Below are 26992 nucleotides of genomic sequence, written 5' to 3'. Positions count from 1 at the left end.
AGGGAGAGGAAAACACAGCATCATGTATAACCCTGTACATGTACTGACTCTTTATTATGGGCACTTACCATGCTGATGCATTTAATCCCCTGTAAATGTCAGGGGGATAAATAGCTACTCCTCCAGTTAAGCCACTGGGCTAATAAGCTGGATTTCTGTTTTCAATTATTGCTGCCATATGTTTCATTTGTGGCTTTGGGCATCTGACATAAACCAGAGCCTCCCCTGGGATTCAGAGGATGCCACACTGCCACCCTGCAGAGGCCAGAGCTGTCCTTGCAGCACAGGGAGGGCCACGCTGTGAGGGGAATGTGCTGAGCACAAGGCTCACAGCCCAGAGTTTCAAAACTCCAGCCCTGAAGCTCAAAGCAAGGACCTAGCCCAGCCCATGTGTCAAGTTAAAATAAATAACCCATGCTCCAGCCTCAGTGTCATCCTGTAGCACTGAGGCTGACAGCAATGGGAGCCCAGAAATCCCATCAGGGAAGAAAAGCAGCAGAGGTTGGCAGTTATTAACTCCAGCCTTTCCAATCAGGAGCTGTTTGATTGTACCCCTTTGATTGAACTTCTCTCTTTTTTGTTTCCCCTGCCAGCAAAGCCCTTTCCCCCAAAGCACTTGGTGGTTTCCATGTCTGCAGCAGAGGAGCTACAGGTGGCTTGGAGCCCACCGGGTGGCAAAACACCTCCCCAGTGCCTGGAGTATGAGGTTCAGCTGGCAGAAGATCAGGGGGAGACCAAAGCTGCCTGGGTGGTAGGGGTGATGTATGGGTGATTTATGGGTGCTGCAGGGTGGGGAGGGGAGGGGGAGCCCTGTCTGAGGGTGGGCAGCAGGCAGGCACACAAGAAAAGTGGGGTTCTCACCAAATTGCAGACAGTGTGTTACGTGCCCTGTTCTCAGACTGAGCAGAGACATTTGCTGGTGCTGCTGCTGGAAATGATGTCAAGCTGCTCCATTCCACATGTTCCTACTTAACACCCTGACCTGCAGCCACAGGATTTGCGTTAGCAACAAGAGAGAGCAGCATGACTCTGAGTGATTGCTTCCTCAGGCCTCCTATCTCAGAAAACTGTTATTACAGAAATTAAAGGTTGTTGTAATTTGCTTTCCTGAAGATGGTTGCACAACTTGGTCCAATGGAACTATAATTCCGGTATCTCTAAAGAAGCATCTGGGACATGATATGTCTTTTATGTGTAGTGCTTTTTTCTTGTGCATTATATAGGTAAAATTTTGATAGCAAAAATGACAGGTACTAATTAAGCATGAGGGATACCTGAAGGACATATTTTCTTTAATTGCCATATTCTACACAAGTATTCTTAGCTAATTAATGAAAGATTACATAAATTAACAGGCATAAATGGCAACATACATGATGGCATTCACCCAGAATATTTTCAGTAAATTCATTCCCATAATCATCTCATTTGAACTAGCAGGTCCAAGAATATTAGGAAACCATTTGAAACTGCCAAGACATATTCCAAGGGTTTGTAGGAGCCTGGAGAATATGTTCAGAAATACCAGGCCATAGAACTACCTGGGGGTGGGACACATAATTCCTTGATGTTTGTTCTCTCTGTTTTGTTTCTCAGTCTGTGCCAACTCAACTGGAGACCACTTTAACAATTCCCAGAGCAAATCACAGTCGCATCTCATGTGCTCGTGTCAGAGGGAGAACAAATATTTTCTGTGCTGACCAGGGCTTTTGGAGTGAATGGACACAGGAATGTTTCTCTGGTATGGAGCCCAAAGTAGCCAGTGTTTCTTGTCCATGCTTTATAAAGCCTGTTTGGGACCAGGTGCTGATGGCTGCACCTGCAGCTGTCTAGCACTGGAGGAGGGATGCTGGGTTAGTTATACCCTCAGCTTACTCCAGGACAGCTATTCTACAGTTTTGTATCTTCAGTACATTTAGCAGGCAAGGCCCAAAATATTAATGCCTCTGCACCAGCACCTTTCCTAGCTGCACAGGGATAGCTGTGATGAAGGAATCACTGCTTTGCAAGAGAGGGGGCATGAGGTACTTGGAGTCTCTCTGGTATCCTCCTGGATGTCCTGCAGTGCAGATCAGCTCCTTTGCACCCCACAGGCTTACAGGTCCCCTTGTGCACTGATTCTGCTGCAAGATGCAGAAGGGGTGGAAGAGGCTCATAGCAGGGGCTGTATGTAGATGCAGGATGTTACCCTGAGAGAGAGTGTAACCTAAAGAGTAACATATGCCTGGCATGTATCTGTAATAAAGAAATAAATACATGTAGGCTAACAAACCTGAGTTTGTATCTGAGCCTTTTGTAAGAGAGAACATGACCTGTTCTGGAAGCTAGCATTTTCTTGTTTATTTATCTTCACAGTGCCCAGAAAAGAGAACAAGCAGCTACTTATCCTCATTTCAGTCGTCATGAGTTTGTCAAGTAGCCTCATAATATTTCTGTTGATTGGCCAGTGCAAGAAAAGGTAAGTACTAATGGAGCCTGTCCATGCAATGTGCTTTTACGTGGGTATCTCAGAAAACCATTACAAATGAAGCAACGTATTAAATACTAAAAGTCAAACTAAGACTGGGCACTAAACAACAGGTTTTTTTCAGGAAGCAACCTTGTAAGTGTGGCTATTTCTGATATGCAACGTCTCACAACAACACATAAACTCACATCAGAGACCTAGATCCTGGTTGTATGAGCCCAAGTGGCTTCTGTTAAACACATCCATTACCTGCATGCACAACAGAATAATAATGCACTCCCTTGCCCTAAACCACTCAGGCAGCAGAGGTCTGTACTAGTTGTGTTAAAGAAGTGCCACTTTTATGGTCTAAGGCATCATTCTCTTTGTGAGAATGGGATGAGAAATTTATTTACATTCATGTCAATGACAGAATGCAAGGAAAGCAGACTCAGTAAATGAATTTGCCCATATCCATATTTTTGGTACTGAGGATATTTTATTCATATCTGAAGGACCACTTAGAGAGACCTGATCCCCTAATACTGATAAATGTTATCTTTTCCTTATGGCTATATAGCCTAAACAAATGGCTACCTTTTCTCATTTGCCTTAGAAGCCACTGCTGATGAGGGAGAAGTGGCTGTGACAATACCTTCCTGTTGTCCTCAGACATGAACTAGGGCCTGTTTGATAGCTGAATACATGGAATCTGATACACACACTCTAGCAGTGTTTTGCATCCTCCTTTCAAATATTTTGGTTCATGAAATTCAAACAAAGTGTAGAGGAAGAAAAACCATGGAAAGAAATGCTTCCTTGCATTGCCACTGGGATGTGGCAGTGTGCAATGGGGATGTTGTACCATGTCCCCAGCTGTCTCTTGGTGCCAGGGATAACAATGTGTGCCCATTTCAGATCCCCAGCAGGAAAGCCACTGCATGCACTGGTGGGATGCTAACTCTGCCCATGGCAGCTGTATCACTTGCGTTTGGTGGATTGCTCTTAGAATCTCATCCCAAGGAGAGCCAAATAGCCATGAGCTTTCTATAGCCCATGTGGATCTTTCTTCCCTGCTACCCTCTGCAAGGCTCATTGCTGCAATTTATGTCCTCAGTGGGTCCAGGAAAACATTGAAGGAATTTTAAACTGACTCAGGAGCAAGCTGTTAATGATAATAGGACCAGGGAGAAAAAGGAGGCAGTGTAAACTGCTATGAATAAAGATAACACATTGCTCTGTGGGTTTGTTTTTTATATTTTTTAATGAGTCTAGAAATCTGTCAACAGGACACACACTAAAAAGCAGCACCTCACACAAAGTGCTGGGTAGAAACACCTCCATCCAGCCACTGTGCCCCACCTTGCTTTCCCTCCTACACCTCAAATACTCAGCCTGCTGATGGTATCTAAATGCTGACAGGGAACTACTTCAGCTATTTATTTCAGTAACTGCTATGCCTATCTCTTGCAAAGCTGAAGTGGGGAGACCCTGAGAGGAACTTGGGTTGTAAAAAGGTGTGATCCCAGCTGCAGCAAATGATGGGTAATTTAGATGAGATGTGAGGGCTGCTCTGGCAAAAGCAGTGTGGGAACTCCTCTAGGAAGTAGGTGCTGGTACCAGAATTCAATGAAGAACCCAAGATGTGTCTCAGCAGCAAATATTCAGCTGACAAAATTGCTGACTGATTTTTAAGGAATCATTCCCTATGATGATGATGATAAAAAAAATAATTAAAAATCAGGCCTAGGTGAGACACTGTCCTCCAAGCCCATACTGGGCTTTTTTGGGGGTCATAGAACTAAGCAATTCAAACCTAGAGGTTTAGTGAGCCTTCATTTCATCTGAACAACACAGAAAACCTATTTTCTTGCAGGACCATTTATTCAAAATGGGAATTTTTAGTGAACAGTGGAAGCTCAGAAAGAAAATCAAGTTTGCATCAATCAGCCATGTAAAAGCCATGCTAATTTAATCAGACACAAAACAACACAGCAAGTGCTGTCTTACACATCCAACTGCAAAATTATTCAATCACTATCAGCTGCTTCCACTGCTAAATGGGCAACCACCCAATGTTATTTGAGGAGCAAAGGAGGAAAGCTCCAGAAAAAAAAATGTCATGCACAGAGTGGAGCAGAAATTGTTTCCTGGCTCTTGGCATTTTGATGAAACACTATCTCTGCCTTTATTCTCTCCTGGGACCTCTAATCAGACAGCATGGGATGGCTTTATGTTTAAAAATACCTGTGAGTATGCACTGGGCATTGAAATACTGTTTTATCTTGGTGAATGTAGCACATTAAAACAATGCACTGGGCATTGAAATACTGTTTTATCTTGGTGAATGTAGCACATTAAAACTGGGGAAGGGAGCTGGACTTGCAAGGCACTGACCGAACTAACAGAGAAGGTGAAAGGAACTACAAGAAATGGAAGAAAACAGGAATAAAGCTGGCTTGTCATAGAAGAAGCCCCCAGCCCCATCTCAGGAAGACCTGGCATGCAAATCTCCAAAACTTGCTCATTAGAGCAATACAAGCATCCTCTGTGGGATGGGAGAGAGAGGTTCTCTTCCCTTGGTGCCCTCCCACCAGCTGCAGAGTCACCATCCTTTCCTCTCCACTCTCCATCTGATGTGATCTCACTTCACAAGCAGAAAACCTGGGCATGGTCATTTGGAGTGGGGCAAACAGTGTGACCCCCCTCAGCCTGCTGGACAGATTTAAGCTGGGTTGAAGTTTGTGGTCTAATTTTGTTCAAAAAGAGGTAAGAAGGGAAGAAAAATTAAAGAGAATGGGTGCAGGTAAGAGGTAGTGAAGGAAGGAATGTTGAACCTCTGCAGCTAGAACTCAGCCCAAAAAAGATCAGAGCTATTTCAGTAACCACAAAATATAAAAGTTATGCTGAAGCCTGCCTAGAAACATGCCTAGTAACAGAGTGATAAATTAAGTATATCTACTTATGGTATCTGTATGCTGCAGCTTTATAGGAGTGTTTAGGTGAAGAAAGCTGAGCTTGGCCCTGGCATGGGGCTCCCTCATCACCAAACTCACCCCAGCTTAGGGTCTTCCACCCCCCCCTCTGCTTTCTCGCAGCACCACATCTGCAGCATGTGCCACATTTAATCCTAATAAATGGCCATCTAGTCAGATCATCAGCCTGGCTAGAATTTCACTTGTGTGCTTTTTTCCCCTGTGGTTATAGAACTACACTACTTATGGGTTGTTGTGGTTTTTTGTTTGTATGGTTGGTTTGGGGTTTTTTTTGTCTGTTTTGTTGTTGTTGTGTTTGTTTTGTGTTATACAGTATTTTGCATTATAGTGGTTTAATTCATTTGCTGTCGTCCATAATAAATATTTTCAGTAAAATGCTTTCAAAATCCCTCTTTTGGCATACTCTGCTCTTATTGTTTCTAGCTCATGTCTGGGTTCCCCAATGTTTTTACCATCTTATCCCTACATGTCTGGTGAGGCATTTCTTTGCTAAACATACAAAGAAAAACTCCTTTGCATATTCTTGAATTTAGCATCTTCTTTCTGTCTTTGACTGATAAAGCCTTAGAACCATTTGTTGAAGAATAAAAAGCAATCTCTGTTGAGATTTTTTCCCCTAGAGAATGTCAATACTTGTCAAACACTTGAAAGCAGAATCCTGTGCCTGCTGCAGGGCAATGCAAATGCAGTTTGCATCTGTCATATTCTAACTGCTTTTGGGAAGCAGGAAAACAGGGAAGGCAAATGCTAAGGCCTCTGAACTCACAAAATCACTCTCCTTCTCTTACTGAGGTCTATTGCCAAGCTTCCAACAAGAGAATAACTTGAGAATCAGTTTCCCCATTATCCATCTTCATATTTTTTTCATTTTTCTGCCTGGCCTCTGAATACAAGATTTTGAAGTGTTTTAACCTCTAGAACCTGACAGTGGCTGAAAGTCATAAAGCGAGGCTGGCATCTCTCAGGGCCTCTCTACTCCTCTTGCACTTGAGGAAATGAAAACGTAGAAGTCGCAGCACACTGGCTGAGGCAATTCTATTGAAGTTTTCCATCTTGTACAGGTGCTTGAAACTCCATGGCCACTGGGTGTCAGCATCTGTGCTTGAAGGCAGAGGAGGAAGACAGCAGATGCAGCATCGCTTCAGCCAGAAGCCAGTATTTGGTGCATGAAAATCAAAGAGAGGACAATGGCTCTCTCACTTTATGATAGAAGAGTTTTGTTCTTTTGTACTGCTAAGCAGTGACATGTCACATCTCTGCTCCCTCATTCAGCTCCAGGCTGATTGCTGGGTAACATCACCCTTGTCCCTTGTGGTACCGTGACCGTGGCCCAGCGCTGCTGCACTGGCACAGGGTCCATCTCCAGTGCTGCTGCACTGGCACAGGGTCCATCTCCAGTGCTGCTGCACTGGCACAGGGTCCATCTCGTGTGGCCTGTGCCAGCCCAGCCCATCCCCTGAGCCTGCCCTTCCTCCCTGTGCCACTGATCACCCACGCAGTGATCACCACATCTGCTGAAACCTGAGGTTTGCTGGGTGGGGGCTGCACCCCACTGGGTCCCTGCCTGACTCTGGCATCAGCTCCAGCATCCCTGAGGCACCAGGAGTCTCAGCACCCCTCTTGAAGCCTTCACAAGTCTCAGCATCCATTCCAGAGCCACCACAGCTCTAGGGGACACCTAGATCTTGAATGGACATAAAGTGCCTCCAGCTTCCAAAGGCTGAGGCTTTTGGAGAGCAGTAAGCAATGATATAATCTAAAATCTGGAGACCTTCATGGGCCACAGCAGGTTTGCAGCTCACTGGCCTTGTGTGTCAGGTCACGTTTGAGAGCATTGTCAAGCTCTTTATGTCTGTGTAGAAGCTGCATCTTCTGAGGAGGGTCTGGCAAACAAATACATATGATGCATCCATTTAACAAAACAATCTGAAGCAACATATTGCAGCTGAGATGTCTGAACATATGAAATGTCTCTGAAAATTCTCTGCATCAAGTTCCTCTTCCCAGAATGCAGAGTGATAAAACAACTGGCTGAGAAATGATGATGACCACAAAGTTTGCACCAAAACTGAGTATTCACTTCTATGCCATCCTGGGCTGCTTGCCTCCTCTACTGGATCCCTGTCCAGACACACCACAGGACTGCAGGTGTTATGCCATCAGATACATATAAAAAAAAAAAATAAATAAAAAATCAAACAACCAGACAAACCCAAATTAATTTAAAAATCCTAAACATGGCCTTGATATTTGTTTTTCTGATGGCTTTGCCCAGGAAACAACCTAAGTGGTTAAGCAGGTCTCACCCAACAGAGAGCTCATCCTTAAGCATGGGGGTTTGACAGGAATGGTGACAGCCCTGCTGTACTCCCCAAAAATGGATGTGCTCATCTCTGACAGCAATGAGAGCCCATGCAGAACCTCTGCCTTCTCTGAGGTACTAATTTAGGCTGAATTGTTCTATGGTTGCAGAAAGGCACAAAAGGTCGCCCCAAGTTCCTGCAGTTGCAGTGGGGGGATTTGAACTTTGGTCAGCAGTGATCACCTAAAAACGATGCTTTTTCTTTCCCTGTCTGAGAAACTGTGAATGAAGGTGGTAAGGGCATGTAACACCTCGGTGTGCTTGGATGTCCCACCTCACCAAAGCAGCAGGGGCATGCAGGAGTCTTTTTCATTTAGAAAAAAACCCAACCAAACAAAACTACAAAAATCAAGGATGTTTTCTACAAACCAGGAAATACCTTCCCTCAGTAGATTTCACTTATTTAGACAGCTTTATGATTTAAAAATGAAGGGTGTCAGAATGTTCTTCATTAGAATTCATGCAGGGGTGGAGAAAACTTGTATGGCAAACAGAAACATGATGTTCTTGGGAGAAGAAGCTCCATATTTCAAGGCTAAAATTTGTAAACATGGAAACATAGAAATTTTGGGGTTGGAAGGGACCTTGAAAGATCATCTAATCCAACCCCCTACAGCAGTCACTTACAGCAGGTCACATAGGAATGCGTCCAGGTGGGTTTTGAATGCCTCCTGGGAAGGAGACTCTACAACCTCCCTGGGCAGCCTGTGCCAGTGCTCTGTCACAGTGAAAAGTTCCTACTTATATTTCTGTGGAACTGCCTATGTTCCCCTTTATAACTGTTGCCCCTTGTCCTATTGTCAGTCACCCTTGAGAAAAGCTTTACTCCATCCTCCTGGCACTCACCCCTTACAAATTTCTAATCATTAATGAGGTTGCCCTTTGTTCTCCTTTTCTCCAAGCTGAAGAGCCCCAGCTCCCTCAGCCTTTCCTCATAAGGGAGGTGTTCTACTCTCTTCATCATTTTGGTTGCTCTGTGCTGGACTCTTTCAAGAAGTTCCCTGTCCTTCTGGAACTGAGGGTCCCAGAACTGGACACAATATTCCAGATGTGACCTCACCAGGGCAGAGCAGAGGGGGAGGAGAACCTCTCTGAACCTACCAACCACCCCAGGATGCCATTGGCCTTCTTGGCCACAAGGGCACATTGCTGGCTCATGGTCATCCTTCCATCCACCAGCACCCACAGGTTTCTTTCCTCTGTGCTGCTCTCCAACAGCTCAGTCCCCAGCCTATACAGGTACTTGAGGTTGTTCTTTCCAAATGCACGATTTTACACTTGCCCTTCTTGTAATTCATTAGATTTCTCCCTGCCCAACTCTCCAGCCTGTTCAGGTCCCTCTGAATGGCAGCACAGCCTTCTGGGGTGTCAGCCACTCCTCCCAGCTTTGTGTCATCAGCAAACTTGCTGATAGTTCACTTTACTCCCTCATCCAGGTCATCAATAAATACATTGAATAGTACTGGTCCCAGTACTGACCCTTGAGGGACTCCACTAGAAACAGACTTCCAACCAGACTCCATCCCAGACTACAACTCTCTGGCTTCTGTCCTTCAGCCAGCTCCTGATCCACCTCACTACCCAATCATCCAGGCCACACTTCTGCAGTTTAGCTCCAAGGATGCTGTGGGAGATGGTGTCAAATGCCTTCCTGAAATCAAGTCTCTCACCACCCAGAGCAATAAAGACCTATTTATCTGCCCACATTCGGAAAGAAAGATTGCACTGGGACATAGAATCATAGAGAGATACACCAGAAACATATACCAGACAAACTGAAGATGCCAAGAGCTCTGTATCATTGCATGCTGCTGTGTCCAGACATCACCAGCTCCATCCTGCTCCATATCTCCTGTTACCCTGCCTGTGTCCCCACTGCTGTGGCTGCATAGAAAGCCTTTCCTGACAGTCTGCTTGTGCAGAACATGATTCTCACAGGGACTGCAGTCTCGCCTTCCCAAGCCCCCTCTCTGCATGGCTGTGACACTCAAGTACAACTTCAATAACAGCCAAGAGGTGCCATGAATGTGTTAAACTATACAGTGCCATGGAATGGCTGCAGAAAATTTACACAACAGAAGAAAACAGAGACAACACCCATCCATCCCAACCACGCCATCCCACCTCCAGGCACCCAGACATCATTTGGACCCTCAGAGAGTCTGACCTGATCTGGAGGTGCTCAGGGAGCATGGGAGAACAGCTGTGTCACCAAGAGGTCCCCATAAGATGCATAAAGCCCAGGAGAGGATAGAATCATAGAACTGGCTGGGTTGGAAGGGACCTCAGAGCTCATCAAGTCCAACCCTTGATCCACTCCCCCCGTGGTTCCCAGCCCATGGCACTGAGTGCCACATCCAGGCTCTTTTGAAATATCTCCAGGGATGGAGAATGGATCACTTCCCAGGGCAGCCCATTCCAATGCTTGATCACCCTCTCAGTAAAGAAATTCTTTCTAATGTCCAACCTAAACCTCTCCCGGCACAACTTGAGACCTCTTGTGCCCTCTTGTCTTGCTGAGAGTTGCCTGGGAAAAGAGCCCAACCCCCACCTGGCTACAACCTCCTTTCAGGGAGTTGTAGAGAGTGATGAGGTCTCCCCTGAGCCTCCTCTTCTCCAGCCTGAACACCCCCAGCTCCCTCAGCCTCTCCTCATAGGATCTGTGCTCGAGTCCCTTCACCAACCCAGTTGCCTCCTTTGGACCTGCTCCAGGACCTCGATATCCTTCCTAAACTGGGCAGCCCAGAACTGGACACAGGACTCGAGGTGTGGCCTCACCAGCGCTGAGTATAGGGGCTGAGTATAGTCCTTGCCTTTTATATGCTGATGTACCAGCTCTTAACTCTTGAACTGGAAATATGCTGAGGCTTGCTGAGGAGGCTAAACATTGTCATGCCTGCTGGGTGAGTCACTGTGAGCTGTGGATTTTCTCTGAATATATTTTGGGACATGAACTATTGGTGCCTATAAGGGAGGAACCCCCCACACACCTGAGTTTCCTTCAGGGCATTTGCACTTACCTTTAGCTCTGAGAAGGATCATGATGTTTGGGAAGTTTGGGCTCCTCAGGAGGGGCACTGAAGTGTTCCTCCCCAAAAAGTAATGGAAGAGCCATTCTAGCATTCAAGTCAGGGAAAAGGACCCTGATTAAAATCCAGTGGCTTTGATGAGCACCTGTTCTTCTGCAGGAGGAGACACTAACAGCAGCAGCACATACAAATTAAAACTGGTGTAAATTGTAACAAATTGCAATCAGGCAGTGGTCTAACAGGCGGGAGCCTACAGCTCGTTTTCAGTGTATCAGCAATTTAACTCAGACTGTCACAGTTAGATCATATTAAACACATATGCTGGATAATTAGGCTGTATTTTAATTAAGCATTAATTTATCCAATTTGAGGAACTAATTATGGTACAAGCACAGGAAAGTTCAGAACAGTGGATTTAATGTGGCCCCGTGTGATGCTGCATGATTCATTTTTCAAGTCACAAAATACTTGAGTGCTTACAGCCTGCTGGAGTGACAAAGCAGCAGCAGTTATCCCAGGAAGCTGTTGGGGTAATTGTCTTTGCCTGCTAAGAGATCCTTCATTTTCCTGGGGAAGCAAAACATGAGGCAATGTTCATGAGAGATGTAATACATAACAAGGACTGCTTCACAGTCTCAATTTTCCCCGACAAAAACTCCTGAATTGTATCACACTTATCCACTTGTTAGGGCCTTCCCCAAAGCCCAGCTGTAGCCCAGCAGTTACACAGAGTAAATCTGTGTGCAGATTTACACAGAGTAAATCTGCAGTTACACAGAGTAAATCCTGCTGGGCAGGGTGGTGGGACACACCGTGCTGGCTGGGAAACAGCTGCCTGCTCAGAGGGGGCAAGCAGAAGTGCCCAGGGGGAGGCAGCTCAGAGCACCCTTCACTGGCACATTCCCTACCAGTGTACTGACACATTCTCCTGCAGTCAGCAGAACTCATGGTATAGGACAGTTTTAAGCAAAATTTTTCAGTGTGTAGCTCATGTATTTGAGTGGTCATTAAAGATCTCTAACTAGCAAGCATACCTTGCTGCATTGATTGTCTCATATATATCTAAAATCACTCACGTGAAGACTCCATCTCCATATTGTTATGGGACTGCAGCATCCCTACAGAGAGGGAATTTCATGTCAGACAGATTTTTTTTTTCAGCATCTGACAACTTCAGAGCAAAAGTTTCAGTGTGATTAAAAGCAAACAAGCAGAAGACTTAAAGAAAAATGAGGGAGAGGCAGAACAGTTAATAACAACTTCACAGTTAAAAATGAAAAAAAAAAGCATTTTTGGTACATGGTCATGTAACACCCCCTTATCATGAGAACAGCCCACATTTCATGGTGACAGCTACAGATGCCTTTGATCTCCCCATCACAGGCTTTGTCCCAGGCTGTTCATCTGTTCCAATTTTTTTGAGGGAAGACTGAAGCATGATGGCATCTCCTGCTGCTATCGGAGGGCTCTGTGATGTGTGTGCTCACGTGTGCAGATGTGTGCATACATCTGTCCATCTTTGCTCTTCTGCTGTGCCTGCCCAGGCCTTTGTAATGCTTTGTCCCAGGAAAAAGCTTCAAATGCCTTTTCTTCCCCAGTCTGAAATGAAGACAAAGTCAAGTCTAGTTCTTGGTTTGGTATGATACTGTGACCCAGGGAGGGAACCCATCCAAGAGACAGACACATCTTTATCACATCATGACTCTGCTTTTGGAATGTCGTGTTAGCATTATTTGTCTGCAAGAATACCAGAAACCCATCATTATGTCAACAATATCTCTGAAGAGCTGCTTGTGGGTTGCTTTTTTCTTTAAAATTTAATACTTAGAATTTCATTTTTCCTTTGGAATTTTGGCCTCCATGTCCAGGCCCCTCATGGCTTCTACACCCCAGATGACAGAACTTAGTCTGATGAATTGAAAAGGAACAGCACTGGCCATGCTGTAAGTCAGAGATGGAAAAATACGTGGGGCTTTCCAGGAGAAAGGCACTAATGGTTGACCTGACATCTCTATAGAGAAAAAGGTACTAACCACATGGTTCATCCTGACTAATCACACATATTTAAATTATTGCTCAGACTGCAAGTCAAAAGAGGTAGGCTTGGTCAGAGCCTCTCTATGCACATTCAGCCTTGCAGACATCCTACCTGGACACCTCACGTCTGGTTTGGGAAATGAAACAACCAGCATGTTTCAGCCTACAGCACCATTTCCAAGGAGCTATTTTCATGTTTTCAGGCCAAACACCACTACACACTATTTTTAAGACAAAACTGTACCTGAGCCAAAGCCTGGGAATTCACACAAAACTTCCATAAGGTCCTTCCAGCAGGCAGCCCCAGGGCAGGGCTTCTTGAGACATCACCATGGTCAATGACTACAGCTCAGGAAAAGCAAAGTTGCTGTGGGGACAACTTCACTTTGATTGAGTTGCATAGAAAGAAATACATTCTTCAGTTTGAGGTAATTTTAAAAATGCCATTTTTAACAGTTATTACTGGAAGAAGCAAGGAGAAGAGGAGCAATAGTTTAACGCTATTTTTGTATTTAGCAAGATTTGATGTTTGGAGTGTTGGGATATCTGCTGACACTAATTTTTGTGTTCAAGCAACTGTGGGACATACTTCAAGTGTGGGAGGAGGACTGAAAGTTAACCTCATCATTATCCTCACTTTTTGTTGGTTTTTTGGAAATGACATATTTTTCACTCAGGAAAGATTTTAACTTGTGACAGATGAAATTTGTTTATTTTCTAATATACCATGGAAAAAATAAAGAACAATTAAACCCACAAACTGTCTTTAATAAATTAAATTAATAGCAGCTTTGCAAAACCCTGATGTGAATGACCCACACTGGGTGACAGTATTTAACCATTCACAAAATGTTATCACCCACTGTCTAGAAGAGAATGCAGGTGCTATAAGGCTGTCCCCTTGTCTGTTGATCTAAACAAGTGACATACATCGGTACAGGTCCAGTTGAGTTGCAACACTCAACTTATTTACAGTTCTGGTTCTGAATTTTAAAAAAACATTTATAAAAATTCTGTAATTCTCTGTTCAATTCCCATTATTTACATGTAAATGTAATAGGCTCCTTTTTTCCCATAGAACAGAACTGGCAAGGGTAAGACATGAAGGCTCCAATGCAAAGACAATTCCTGTGTGGACTTACACTGAGTTTGATGATAATAAAGTTTATGGAAAATAAGCTATTCACACATATGCTAGAAACTACTCTAATTCAACATATTCTTCATAATTCAACATAAATGCTTCCAAACTCTGTGGTTGGCTTTTAAATAAATAAATAAATAAAGATGTATATATATATATATGTACACACACACATACATATTGGGAAAGATGTGATATGAATTCACCCAAGGAAAAAAAAGAACTTAAAAACCAATGTCACCTTTCTCATTTTTCTGTATTGTTGGGTGTAGGCCACAGGTGCCAGGACCTGCCGAGTAATGAGCTCAGTCAGTGCTCAGCCTCACCTGTGCCCAGTTAGGGCTGGCCCAAGAGCGCATGCTCAAAGATCAAGGGCCAATAAAAGGTGGGGCCTGAGACGGGCAAAGGGGCTCATTCTGAAGCAGGTCAGCAGCTGTGCTGGTCGAGGCCAGTTCTCTACTGATCCTGTCCTCACTCAGAGCCTATCATCGCTACGAAGTTCGCCTCTTGCAACATCTGGTGGAGAATGCGGGCATAGACTCCCGTCTAAACCATCTTCTCCAAGTGAACTTCTCGACTTTCTACCAGAACTCGAGAAATTAGGGTAAGAGAAACCCCTTTTTCTCTTGTTGCTTACATTGCTAAGCCTTTTCTTTGTTGAAATAGAAAGAGGGGTCTTACTGCCAGCAAACCCACTGAAGCTGCCGCCACTGAAAAAATTGTGGCACAGGCAGAGAGCCAGGAACTCCTTGGCTCCCCGGGTCCTGCTAGAGCCCGGGACTTATGGGAAGAGGTTTATGATCTACTGGCAGACCTCAATGTAAAAGAAATTAACGGCGACATCATCGGCGCCGATAACACCTGGAGGGTTGTATGCAGCTTACTGGCGGTGATGAAAACCGAGGTGGAGGCGGCACTCGCCACTGCCACAATTCCATTACAAAAAACTGAGGCGTTCCCCCCCATAAAAACTTACAAAAAAAAAAAACAAACCAACCAACAAAAATCCTTAAAAAAAAAAAAAAAAAAAAAAATCCACAAAAAACACTTAAAGACAAAAAAAAAAAAAAAGGGGGGGGGGGGGGAAATGTAGGCAACAGGTGCCAGGACCTGCTGAGTAATGAGCTCAGTCGGTGCTCAGCCTCACCTGTGCCCAGTTAGGGCTGGCCCAAGAGCGCATGCTCAAAGATCAAGGGCCAATAAAAGGTGGGGCCTGAGACCAGCAAAGGGCTCACTCTGAAGCAGGTCAGCAGCCGTGCTGGTCGAGGCCAGTTCTCTACTGATCCTGTCCTCATTCAGAGCCTATCCTCGCTACGAAGTTTGCCTCTTGCAACAGTTGGGACAGTTAAATCTGATTCACAGCAAAGGGTAGTCACTAAAAGAACTATTTTGTGTTTCTGGCCAGTCCTTTTCCTGTTGGCTACCAGACTTTTATGAAGAGGCAAGTGAATTCCTGAACACTGAAGCCCATGGTGGCATCACCAGGCTGGGACATGGTGCCTTTCTGCTGCCCTCTGCATTCAATAAGCTACATTCTGCCCTGGGACACCCTGCCTGCCTGCACAGAAGTACTATGGATTTTTCCCATGAGGAGATGAGGGAAAGGAGAGGAGAGGACTTCAATGCATCAAGCTGGGAGCAACCCAGCAGCAGATGCAAGCCATATTTGCATTTTGGTAGTCACCTCATGAGGTTGTTGCTGTACAGAGCAATGCAACATCACAACATTACACTAGAGAACTAGCAGAATTTTTCCTTTCTTCTACAAGTAATTTTGGTAGGATGAACACAGCAATCTTAGAGTACAAGCAATTCATGCAAGTAAACTGCAATTTATCCCTGCCAAGCTCTTCTGTTCTGAGGATTTTCATATCAGAGGCTGCCAGCGATGCTAAATGCATTTGTGTTAGATGAGCACTGCAGAATTTGTGTAATAGTTAATGAAGGTATAATAACCTCATGGGTGATACGTGGCATTAGACAATACTCTACACAAGGAAAACAGCATGAGAGGCACCACACCAGAGGCACAGTGACAGAGATTCATGATGCCCTGGAGGGTTTGTCTACACAGGAACACAAAGGAAAATCAATTCAAATTATATACCATGTGAATTAAAAGCAGATTAGTTAAAGTGCATAAAATCCCAGTGTAGATGCTTTCACTAAGGTGTAAGTGATGTTAATATGATGTACTATATTTTAATTTGGGAATTAAATAAAATAAAATTTTAAAACTAATCCAGAATTATTTTCCATGTAGACCATCTCCAGGTCTGCCTCTGGTCATCATTTGTTTTTGAACCCTGTCACCACCCAATTATTCCAGTCATCTACTCAGTTCATCTCGTCCCACCTCCTCCTGAGACAGGAAATATGAGCAGTGAGCCCCATTTATGCCTCTCCCCTCAGCATTCCCCAGGAAGAGACAACCTGCCCCTCACAGCCTGACCCCAACAAACACCACAAGCACAGCAGCTTCTGCTCTACACCAAAACCAGTTTTCCATCACCAGCACTGCAAGTCCCAGGGTGTTCAGGAATAAATATAAACAGATATGAGGACAGAGAAGACCAGAACTGTTACGAAGCCAGAGCATCCTTCTCAAGGTCAGCCAAAGACCCTGATCATCCATGGAATCTGTGAATGCAGAGTGCCATTCCTGAGCACAGCTTGCCCCATCCCAGAGCTGATGATTATCTATAAACCAAAGGAGGCTTTTTATGAATACGAGGCACTCCATTTATCAAATGACTGAAGCAGATAACTGGGGGCCACTCTGTTTCTCATGCTTCTCCAAGTGAGCAAGTGGGAACAGACAGGATCAACAAACCACACCAGAACTGGACTCCCCACCTACCTTAGGGGAGGCAGAGCCTCCTGGCTAACAGGAAGAAAACAGCAGGACTGGAGACAGACAAAATTTAACATAAGCTTCCTGAAGTGCAGGAGTACCCCAGTAATGTAGCAAGGTACCACCCATAACAGGAGGTGTCTGGACAGATGCCTGCACAGCTGGTGTGATTTCATGATGTATCTCTGCCAGGTTTCTTTACAGTCTTCACATTGCACCGGTAGGGATGAGGATTTAAAGTATATATTTACTGTCAACTTGAAAAATATAAAAAAAAAAAAAGTTATGCTGACGAGGTCTGATAGCATGTATTTGATACATAACTACTAACGTGCGATTCTGGACTCCAGCAAATGCCACCTGAGATAAATATTCAGCATTTTTGTTCATGCACTGGAAGAAGAATTCAAACATTTTGTCCGTGACATATGCAAAGTAACTAATGATTCTGATCTAGTCTTAACAGTAAATATAGAACCTTGAACTTCACTGCAGTATAGTAATATATATACAATTTTAAGTAGTGGACTGGAAAGACAACTCTTTTTTTTCTTAAAAAACCAAAACAAAGAAACAAACAAAAAACCCAAAAAAACCCCCTTTTTTCAGAATGCAATATATACATTGTCCTTTGACCAACACATATTTTTACACAATATATTTTGGCTACAGATACACCGGAGCAAAAGGCCGTGTGAGAGACCTTTACACACAGCTCACTCTTTCACTTACAACATTACAGCTGTTTATAGAGAGCTCTGAAGTCCCGGGTTGCATTTCAAAGCCCTCCTCAGCTTCATCTAGTTCCGTGCTATTGAGTTCATTGCCATTTCGGTAACTAGTTAAAGTCAGATCTTTCCCATATAAAGCTGTTGAAGTAACATTCAGACACTGATTCTGCCGTGGTGCTGATTTTTTACTGGTCTTGTATTGGCAACAGATATAATTGGAAAAAGCCCTGCGGTAGGTTTTATTGAAGAGTGTGTATACAAGGGGATTAATTCCAGAGCAAACGTACCCCACCCAAACAAACACATCAAGGAGTTCACTCAAGAGGTCTTTATCGCAGGCTTCCTTGCAAAGGACAGACATGACATTAGTGATGAAAAATGGACACCACATGATGAGGAACAAAAAGAAGACGATGCCCAGGACCTTGGAGGCTCTTCGCTCGTTGTTAATGGACTGCATAGTTCCTTTCCGAAAAAGCACTGCCTCCTTATTTACAGGAGAGTTCAAGTGAGATGCCCCCTCGTGATTGTGAAGCATTGAAATGTTCTCTGCGTTGTTTTCCTTCTTGAGGCAGTTTACACTGCTCCTCCTTTGCTTGGGGACCTCTCCACACATGAACACCGTTGCCTGTCTCTGCAGCACCTGGACAGTCAGGCAGTATGTGATCACCATGATGATGAGAGGGATGAAGAACGCCATGAAGGATCCAATGAGGACAAAGTTCTCATCGTTGAGGACACAGGTCCCATTTACAAACACCCTGGAATCATCTTGCAAACCAATAACTGGAATGGGCATGGATATCCCTAGAAGAACGAAAGAAAAAAAAAGAGATGGTTACCTGGATGGACAGGGGTCCAAAGAAGCAGCAGAGATGATGCAGATCCTGCACGCATTCAGTCCACTGCTTAAAGTTGTTCAAATGAGAAGTTGCTGCTCCCAGATGGAAGGGAAAACTTCATGTAACAACACTCCTGAGAGCACATCTCCAGGGCACCAACACCGTGTACTGGGAAACATGGCAGCTTTGCTGTGCTCCACAGCTGACACAGTGAATGCAGTGTAACTTCATAAAGTTCTTTTCCTAGCAGCAGTTGTGATTTGTGGATGTAGAATAGGCAATCATTACACTGCTCTGTTCCAGCTGGCTACTCTGTGCCTGCCAGTTTGGAAGGGGGTTGAAATCATTGACATAAGGTAGTTAGTAGCAAACTTCAAAGCAGAAAATTATCAAAAAGCAAAAGAATTACAGCTATGAAGATTTAGAAGCAAATTTCTTAAAGACATTTAAATAATCCTAATAGAAAATGGCCACTTTTGCTATGGCATCACAGCCGCAGGAAAGAAAAGCTCTTGGCTTTCTGTGTCCTTGCAAGCACACAGTGGTCTTAGCAAGCTCCTCCTGCTCAGGCATTTCAACCATAAGGAGTGTGAAACTAAGAAGTATCACAGAGACACTTGCTTGAACTCATACAGAAGGCAGCTACATAGTGAACTGAACAGGATGCAGCAGGCATCTGCCCAATTCCTAACCCTCTAGCTTGAAAATAAGTCTAAAAGCTGGAACAACAGACAAAGTGAGAGTAGGAAAGATATAACTAAAATGGTAATCAGATTGACCTTACGTTCTGAAATCATAACCCCAACTAAAAACTCTCTGGCTGAAAGGAAGAAAACTTTAAATGATTCAATCACAGTAATAACTAGAGCACAGCTTCCAGCAATCCCTGAGCACTAAGCAGACGAATAAGCCTTGAGAATCACTGCACTTCCCAAGTCAGTTTCTCTTGTATCCTGATGGCATAGCTGTGGGCTTGCAGACAAGTGAGATTAAGAACATTTTGGATCACAGAATGATAGAACCCTTTGTCCTCCTCAGCATCACCCAGCACAGCTTTTTTGTCCAGGATTTGAGGACATCATGCCTTTCTGAAGCAGAAGCAGGAGTACTGCATGGAGAGTACCTGCAGATGGCTTTGTCCATGCTGCCCATCACATGGACAGACAGACTGGCTGTGAAACCTGCAGCATGACTACCCAGCAGTGCACATAGTAACCTGGAGCCAGCCTACTTGTTGGTTTGTCCCTCACAGAGTGAAAGAATAAAAGAATGAAGGAATTTTGTATCGCTCTAATTAAGATCCAGTGACAATGTCCTCCAACACTGGATTTGATGGGTGGACTGTTCAGTGGATAAGAAATTGGCTGGATGGCCACATCCAGAGGGTCAAGATGGAGACCAGTGAAAACTGGTGTCCCTCAGGGGTTCAGACTGGGACCTGTACTGTTTAATATTTTTATCAGCAATATGGACAGTGGGATCAAATGCATCTTCAGCAAGTCTGCAGATCACACCAAGCTGAGTGGTGATGTCTATAAACCAGAGGGATGGGATGTCATCCAGAAGGACCTGGACAAACTGGAGAGGGGGGCCCAGGTGAATGTCATGAAGTTCAACAAGACCAAGTGTAGGGTCCTGCACCTGGGTTGGAACAACCCACACTATCAGTACAGACTTGGGGATGAGGTTCTAGAAAGCAGCCCTGCAGAAAAGGACTCGGGGGTGCTGGTGGACAAAAAGATGGACACGAGCCAACAGTGTGTGCTTACAGCCCAGAAAGGCAGTCACATCCTGGGCTGCATCAAAAGAAGCATGGCCAGCAGATAAAGAGAGGTGATTCTGCCACTCTACTCTACTCTGGTAAGACCTCAGCTGGAGTATTGCATCCAGCTCTGGAACCCTCAGTACAGGATGGGCATGGACCTGATGGAGTGGGTCCAGAGGAGGGCTATGAAAATGATCAGGGGGCTGGAACACTTCTTATATTCATAAAGGCTGAGGGAGCTAAGGTTGTTGAGACTGGAGAAGAGAAGACTCTGGGCAGACCTAATAGTGACCTTTCAGTACCTGAAAGGGACCTACAGGAAGGCTGGACAGGGACTGTTTGCAAGGGCCTGGAGTGATAGGATGAGAGGCAATGGCTTAAAATTAGAGAAGAGTAGATTTAGACTGGATGTTAGAGGAAAAAACCTTTACCATGAGGGTAGTGGAAAAATGGAACACGTTGCCCAGGGAGGAAGCTGAGGGCTCATCCCTGGAGATATTCAAGGTCAGGCTTGAAGAGGCTCTGAGCAACCTGATCTAGTTGAGGATGTCCCTGCTTACTGCAGGTGTGTTGGACTAGATGGCCTCTAGGCATCCCTTCCAACACAAATGATTCTATGATTCTGTGATTCTCTACATGTTAATGTTTAACAGTTTAGCCCTGGCCAAGGCAGTTCCCTCCTTTCTGGTATCTTAACCCCTGTTACCTTGCCTGTGCCAAATCCCTGTGACTGCAATAACCTTCATCCCATCACACTCTCATTAAAGACATCTTTCTAATGCCTTGGTTCCATCAGACCACAGACATTCAGGAAGTGGTGGGAGGTGGACAAAGAAGTCTATATACAAAGAAGAAACCTGAATTAAATCAATGACATTAGACTGAGGTTACATTTGAATAGATAATTGCATGCTTTAGAGCCCTCTATAATACAGATTCTTTGAAACAGAACTCCAAAGTGAATACAGGTTCATTCATTAATTCAGTGTTACTGCTTTAGTCAAGGGAAATGAGATGAGGTTTAAAGTTATCTTCATGGTCACACACAAAAAGTACATTTGAGAAGAATAACCTAGTTCTGGGATATGAGGAATATACAAATCAATAGCACTGATGTCATCTGAAAACTCTGCATCAGCATGATACACCTCAGCACTGATGATAGGAAATGAGGAGGTAGGTGCTGTAATGGAAAAGTGTCCCTTACTTCTCATAACAAATTGCAATTTCAAACTGAGAAAGCCTAGAAGAGACACAGCACCAGATCTTTATTTGCTCTTTCCTCTAATCCAGAAAAATCTTATTGTCAACAGCAGTAGGAAGAAAGATGTCCATGGAGGAGCCACCAACACACATTAATCCATCTGCCAGCAGCTACAGCACTGCTGAATGGGCCACATTGCTCTCATCTCAAATGTTTTCTTTGACCTCCCATTTCTCCTTTGTAACTCATTCTTTAATACAAAATTTATCACGAATCTGCCCCCTAATCCAGGCCTAAAGGGAACTAAATTTGGCAGTGGGGACTAACTACACCACCCCAGGAGTGAGAAGTAAAGTGTGGAAGGTCTCAGATACCCCAGAGGGGCTTTCTTTAGGGGGAATTACTGGAAAAGTGCTCCTGCCACAATCCCAAAGGCAGAAATCCCTGTTTGCAGAGACAGCACTCACCCTGGCCTTGATTTCAACAGGATTACCCTGGTCAGTACGTGCTGTGCTTACCATTAAACATTCCCATGGCACCTGTATATGTGTAAAGGTGAATTACTTGATTTCAGTTGTTTGAACAAGCATGAAAAGACATTCAGCTCCACTTGACCCAAGTAACCCACAGCACTAACACTGCAGTTTTAAGTGTTCATAATTTAAGAACTAAGGTCAGTTGGTCAGAGAAAGCCAAACTCAGTGCAAGGATGGTGAATGCCAATTCAGACAAGAGGATCTGAAGCCACTGCTGTCCATCTTTCCTGCTGTCCAGCTCTCTCAGTCCAAGCCCAGAGTATTTTGTGAGCTTTTGCTTTGGACCCAAGTTGTCAACAAATGTCAGCCTGATCCAGTAAAACGAGGCATTTTCCAGTTGTGTTGAATAGTACCTTCTAATTAAGGCACCAGTGAATTCCCAAAGAGAGGCAGCATTGCTCCAAAAACTTGCAAAGTTTATTTTGCTTTGCAAGCTTACTGAATATCACACTTTACTCTTCAGAGGAAACTTGGTCCTCTTGCTTGATGTTTGTGCAATGTCTGGGGCAACTGGTTTTATTCCAGTAAGAAGAGGCAGCCCATGACCACCAGCCAGCAAGCCATGAACAGGTCCCTGCTGGAGTCAGCACTGGGAGCTCTGTGCCCCCTCTGCCAGGCAGCACCTTGAGCTCCTGTTCCCCCCAGCACTTCACAAGGAAGTGAATGTGATATTTATCTCTTTTCTCCTTTAGCTTCTGTCTGACAGGGCAATAGAAAGCAAGTCAGACAGGGCTTCTCTAGATTAGAAAACCAATTACAGTTGTTGTCCTAACTGCTTCTTGTCAGCTTTAAAAATGTTCCTAAGCCAGCAGAATTGTTCAGCAAATGGGGCTGAGATGGTGCTGTGGACACAGTAACAGATGCTTTTCACAGATTCTGTTAGTAAAACAAACCCCAACTGACTACAAATACATGTTTGTAAAACATTTACTAGCTTGCTCTAGAGAAAGAGCCAGTTAAAAAGTCCAAATTGACATTCACAGAATTTAGACTCAGGTGAAAAAAAATAACGTTTCTGTGTTCTTCTGTGGAAGTTCATGTGACTGTTAAGAGATTACTGGAAAGATGGAGTTCTTGAGGGTTATTTTCACTTAGAAACAAAATAATTTCTATTCTTTCTCACAGCATTCTTATGCATGAAGATATTTCCTCTAGGAACAACCTCATTAAAGACAATAAAGACCTATGTATGAGTTTAATTTTTGTTTCCATGCGTGGGACCCTCAGGGCTAAATACAAGAAGGGTCACATTTTGCTGCAGGTACATGGGCTTGGGAAGGCCAGGGGTCACCTGTCCTTATGTCAGTACTGGATTCAAAGTCAGCTGTGGTCCAAGGCAAGGGCTTTCCTGATGCAGATAGGCTTTGGACCTCACTAACATTTTCCTGGCATTTACATACAATTTTTTTAAAAAAAGAAAGGCAAAAAGAGCTGTGTGCCAAACATGCCTACGTGTGCCACAAAAGCAGTGTACAGGGCAAAACCAAGAACACCACTGTCCATGCTAAACACCACATATTTACGTCTATATTTAACCTCATATTATTATACAAAATAAACATGGGTTACAACTTTAAGAGACCTCAATGTTAGCAGCTGCTGTGCTGTGTATTAGCACCAGAGTCTGCATTCTCAACACTATTTATGTATTTAAGCTGAGCAACGGGTATCTCTCAGCAGTCTCTTAGAAGAATTAGAAATTGACTCCCCTAAGCATGGGTCCAGGGTACCCATCCTAACTAACAGGGCAGAATGGTGAGCACTTGGCAGTGACTTAAGCCTTCAGCTCTGCCTTGGAGGTCACCACCATCCCCCCTGTGACTGACACCTCCCCTCAGATGGTGCTGCTGAAGGGAGAGGTTGCCCTAAAGACCTCAGGCTATGGGAAGTGCTTACACTTCTTGCATGGGACAGGGATAGGTGGGATACCTTCATGCTGAGATGCAGAAAACTGCAAAAGAGCTGCATAACATCAGAGAGGTGGAAAAGGAGATGGTTGGATCCAGGCCCAGACCACAGTCTATGGACACACAGCAAATAACTCCCCTGCCAGCACACACAGAAAGGAGGGAGCTCAACAAGGCAGAGTGGAAGATTTCAAGGGTGAAAAGCAGCAGGAGAAAGAGGCTTCCCTCAAATTCCAAGGTGCCTCTGCAGAACCACTTCACAGTTCCACAGACTGAAGCTGAAATAAAACCAAGCTGTATCAGGGAAGTCGCTGGAGCTGAACAAAGCAGCTGGATCCACTCAAAGGATATAAACAAGCAGAAACAAGAAAAAGCTACATGTGATTTTGGTGAGAGATTCTCTTCTGAGAGGTATAGAGGCACCCATCTGATGACATGACTCACTCTCTAGAGATATCTGTTGTTTACCAGGGCCTCAGATCAGGGACATCACTGAAAGAATATCTAAACCTGTACATCCCACCAATTATTATCCACTCCTGCTGTTTCAAGTGGGTACCAGTGATACAGCCAGGAGCAATTTGAAGACCTTGAAGAAGGATTACATAGCCCTGGGAGTGATGGTGAAGGACTCAGAAGTGCAGACAGCCTTTTCATCAATCCTCCTGGTCAATGGGAAGGGGTTTCAAAGGGCAAATCAGACATGGAAAATCAATAAATGATTATGGGAGTGGTGCCAAAGCCAGGGCTTTGGGTTCCTGGAACATGAGACTCACTTAGAGAAACCCTGTCTCAAAGGTCTTGCATCTCTGGCAACAGGCTTGCCAACCTAGTTTCTAATGCCTGCAAATTGCCTGCACATTTCTCTAACAATAACTAAGAGAGAGTGAGAAGTAAAGCTCAACAGACTTTGCTGCCTCCTGAATTGCATCATGAAAGAAAAGAGACCAGGTTCAGGAAGCAAAGCTCTTCACAGGTACATGGAAGATCTTGGGCTTTTGAAGTGCTGAAAACCACAGAAGTTCCCTATATTCCTCCTATGTCAGCAGACTAATTGCAGCTCATTTCATGTGCCAGTATAGCAACAATGCACCTCCAGGGCTTGATTAGTTCTACGTTTATCTAACTGCTCTAATAAAACAACAGTGCCAACCTTGTATTGGCTTAAAGTCAAAGATAAAAGGGACATGAAGTTTGAAGGATCTCCCTGCCCCCCAAGAAGCACAACTGCAATCAGGGGACTATAATTACTGACTGTACTTTAACAAGCTGCAGACCTTTACTTAACCTTGCAAGAGCACTTAACAGCCTGAGCCCAGATGGAAAACTCGCAAAATATAAGACAGAATAAATAAATTATTTTCCCACTCATCCTTCTACTTGGCTAAATTATTTCTCTTGGTTTGCTCAGATACATTTTTCTCATGGTGCATTTGCACAAGGAGGATGATCCTATTCACAACAGACCTGAAACCAGGGCTAGGCTTCCCCAAGACATCAAAAAGTGATGCTGGAGCTGATGCTCAGTAGCAATAAACTCAATCGAGGGACACTAATATCTTCCTTGCCCCTGAGAACTCATGTAGTGGGATGGTGAATCCATTTCTGTGAAAAACACTTCCCAGACTATCACCATCTGCTGTGGCAAAACATTTATTTCACTGACATCTGATGACAAAATCAAGCCAATTCAGGCACCTGTGACTGAAATCTGGAGGCAGCTTCCTTGCTAAAAATCAGCTTTCTCCTGCTATGCTCTTCCTCACCATTATAACTCTTTCTGATGCCCCAGGGAGATCAATACCCCTCTTGGGAATCAAGGTCTGAACACTCAGACAAAAGAATGTATTTAGAGAAAAAAATCCTTCTAGTCAATTCACACAAATGGGAAACAGAGGCAGACTAAGCCTTAGTGTCATGCTCTAGGCCACGAAGCAGGTGTTTCTGTCTAAGCCACAACCAGAAGAGAGGCCTGAAAAAGTTTTATGAGCACAAACCTGCTCTATGTCTCCACCAGAAGCAAGCAGTAGCCTGGCTTGCAATACTAATGTCACCTCTGCACTGTCTGTGATGCACTTTAATCTGGAAAAAAGAGGGCTTCAGAAGCACCAATGCATAAAGCAACTGTCAGCCGACAGGAGGACTCTGTTTTGTTTCCCTGCTTAAAAATCTAATTATAGGTTTAGGCTTGAGCAACCTGCCACATTCATAGCCAAAGGAGCAGAGAACCTGTTATGTAGTTTGCTGTCAGCATTAACATTTCAGAAAAATTAAATGCAAAGGCTACTAAATTAAGAAAAATTACATGCTTTTTACAACTTATTTTAAATTCTAATTCAGGAACTGAATTCATGATTCTTTATATAGGATGCATTTAAGTCTATTCTGTCCAACTGAAGGAGCTGCTTTGAATTTAATACTTAATCATGTATATATATGCAGAAATTCTTTCTTGAGAGTTAATATTGAAGGAAGGGTGAATTTACTTAACCTAGTTCATCCTCTTGAAAATTGCATGGGATTTTATAAGGCCTTTCCAAGTGACATATATGTAAGAACCAGACGAGAGCAAGAATATACTTTGGATGAGTTCTCTTCCATTCCATGTACAGTATATTCCTGTGTTTGTCACATTTCTAAATTCAATTTTGAAGTAAAAATAGTTATGGTAAAATAAGCTAGATACATACAAAGTGTACATTTCTTTACCCATTTAATACAACCTTCTGGAGAAAGCCTGGGTAAATAGGTAAGCTCCATCATATGCACTGGGGAGGATGGAAATCCAAAAGCATTTCAGTGCCCTGAACAGACACTCTGGGGAGTATCTATTCTGCCTGGATCTTCAAAAAAAGGGATGCAAGCAGAGACACCTCTGGGCCAGCTGTATCTGCATTACAGAGAACAAACAAAACATAAACCAAGCCCAGGTATGCTGGACACCCTCTCAGATAGGATCCCAGCAAAGGGGGGGCATGCAGGTACAACTATAAAGCATCTCCCTTCCCAGTCTGAGGAGAGAAGAGCTGCCTGGGGCAGTGCCCCAAAGCATCAGGCACTACAGACATCCCCTGAGCAACTGCTCACAGCTTCTTCCTAAAGATTCTTGGATGCTGGGGAATAAATGCAGCACCTTTGC

General features: G+C 44.1%; 2 protein-coding genes across 10 annotated transcripts in view; one reads left to right on the top strand and one right to left on the bottom strand.

Annotated features, from left to right (window-relative positions):
• IL13RA2 (interleukin 13 receptor subunit alpha 2) overlaps positions 1-6710 on the top strand; it is a 32931-nt gene extending 26221 nt beyond the window's left edge. For 3 of the 9 annotated variants that reach the window (XM_071758048.1, XM_071758050.1, XM_071758049.1), the window contains exons 8-11: positions 594-751; positions 1597-1741; positions 2356-2458; positions 6504-6709. In XM_071758048.1, the coding sequence (XP_071614149.1) occupies positions 594-751; positions 1597-1741; positions 2356-2458; positions 6504-6612 (515 nt within the window). In that variant the 3' untranslated portion in view covers positions 6613-6709. Of the gene's footprint in view, positions 1-593; positions 752-1596; positions 1742-2355; positions 2459-3364; positions 3690-4322; positions 4750-4799; positions 5835-6503 lie in introns of those variants that run through there. The other 6 variants (XM_071758052.1, XM_071758053.1, XM_071758056.1 and 3 more) reach the window with 4 other exon arrangements.
• Positions 6711-17164: 10454 nt separating this feature from the next.
• The window catches only part of HTR2C (5-hydroxytryptamine receptor 2C), a 33923-nt gene continuing 24095 nt past the window's right edge, over positions 17165-26992 (bottom strand). Inside the window, exon 3 of the mRNA XM_071757536.1 lies at positions 17165-18406. Coding sequence (XP_071613637.1) covers positions 17574-18406 — 833 coding nt within the window. The 3' untranslated portion in view covers positions 17165-17573. The remainder of the gene's footprint in view (positions 18407-26992) is intronic.

The sequence above is a fragment of the Heliangelus exortis genome, chromosome 14 (assembly GCF_036169615.1).
Source record: "Heliangelus exortis chromosome 14, bHelExo1.hap1, whole genome shotgun sequence".
Classification (NCBI taxonomy): domain Eukaryota; kingdom Metazoa; phylum Chordata; class Aves; order Apodiformes; family Trochilidae; genus Heliangelus; species Heliangelus exortis.
The sequence above is the reverse complement of the archived record's forward strand: the minus strand, read 5'-3'. Positions and strand labels throughout refer to the sequence as shown.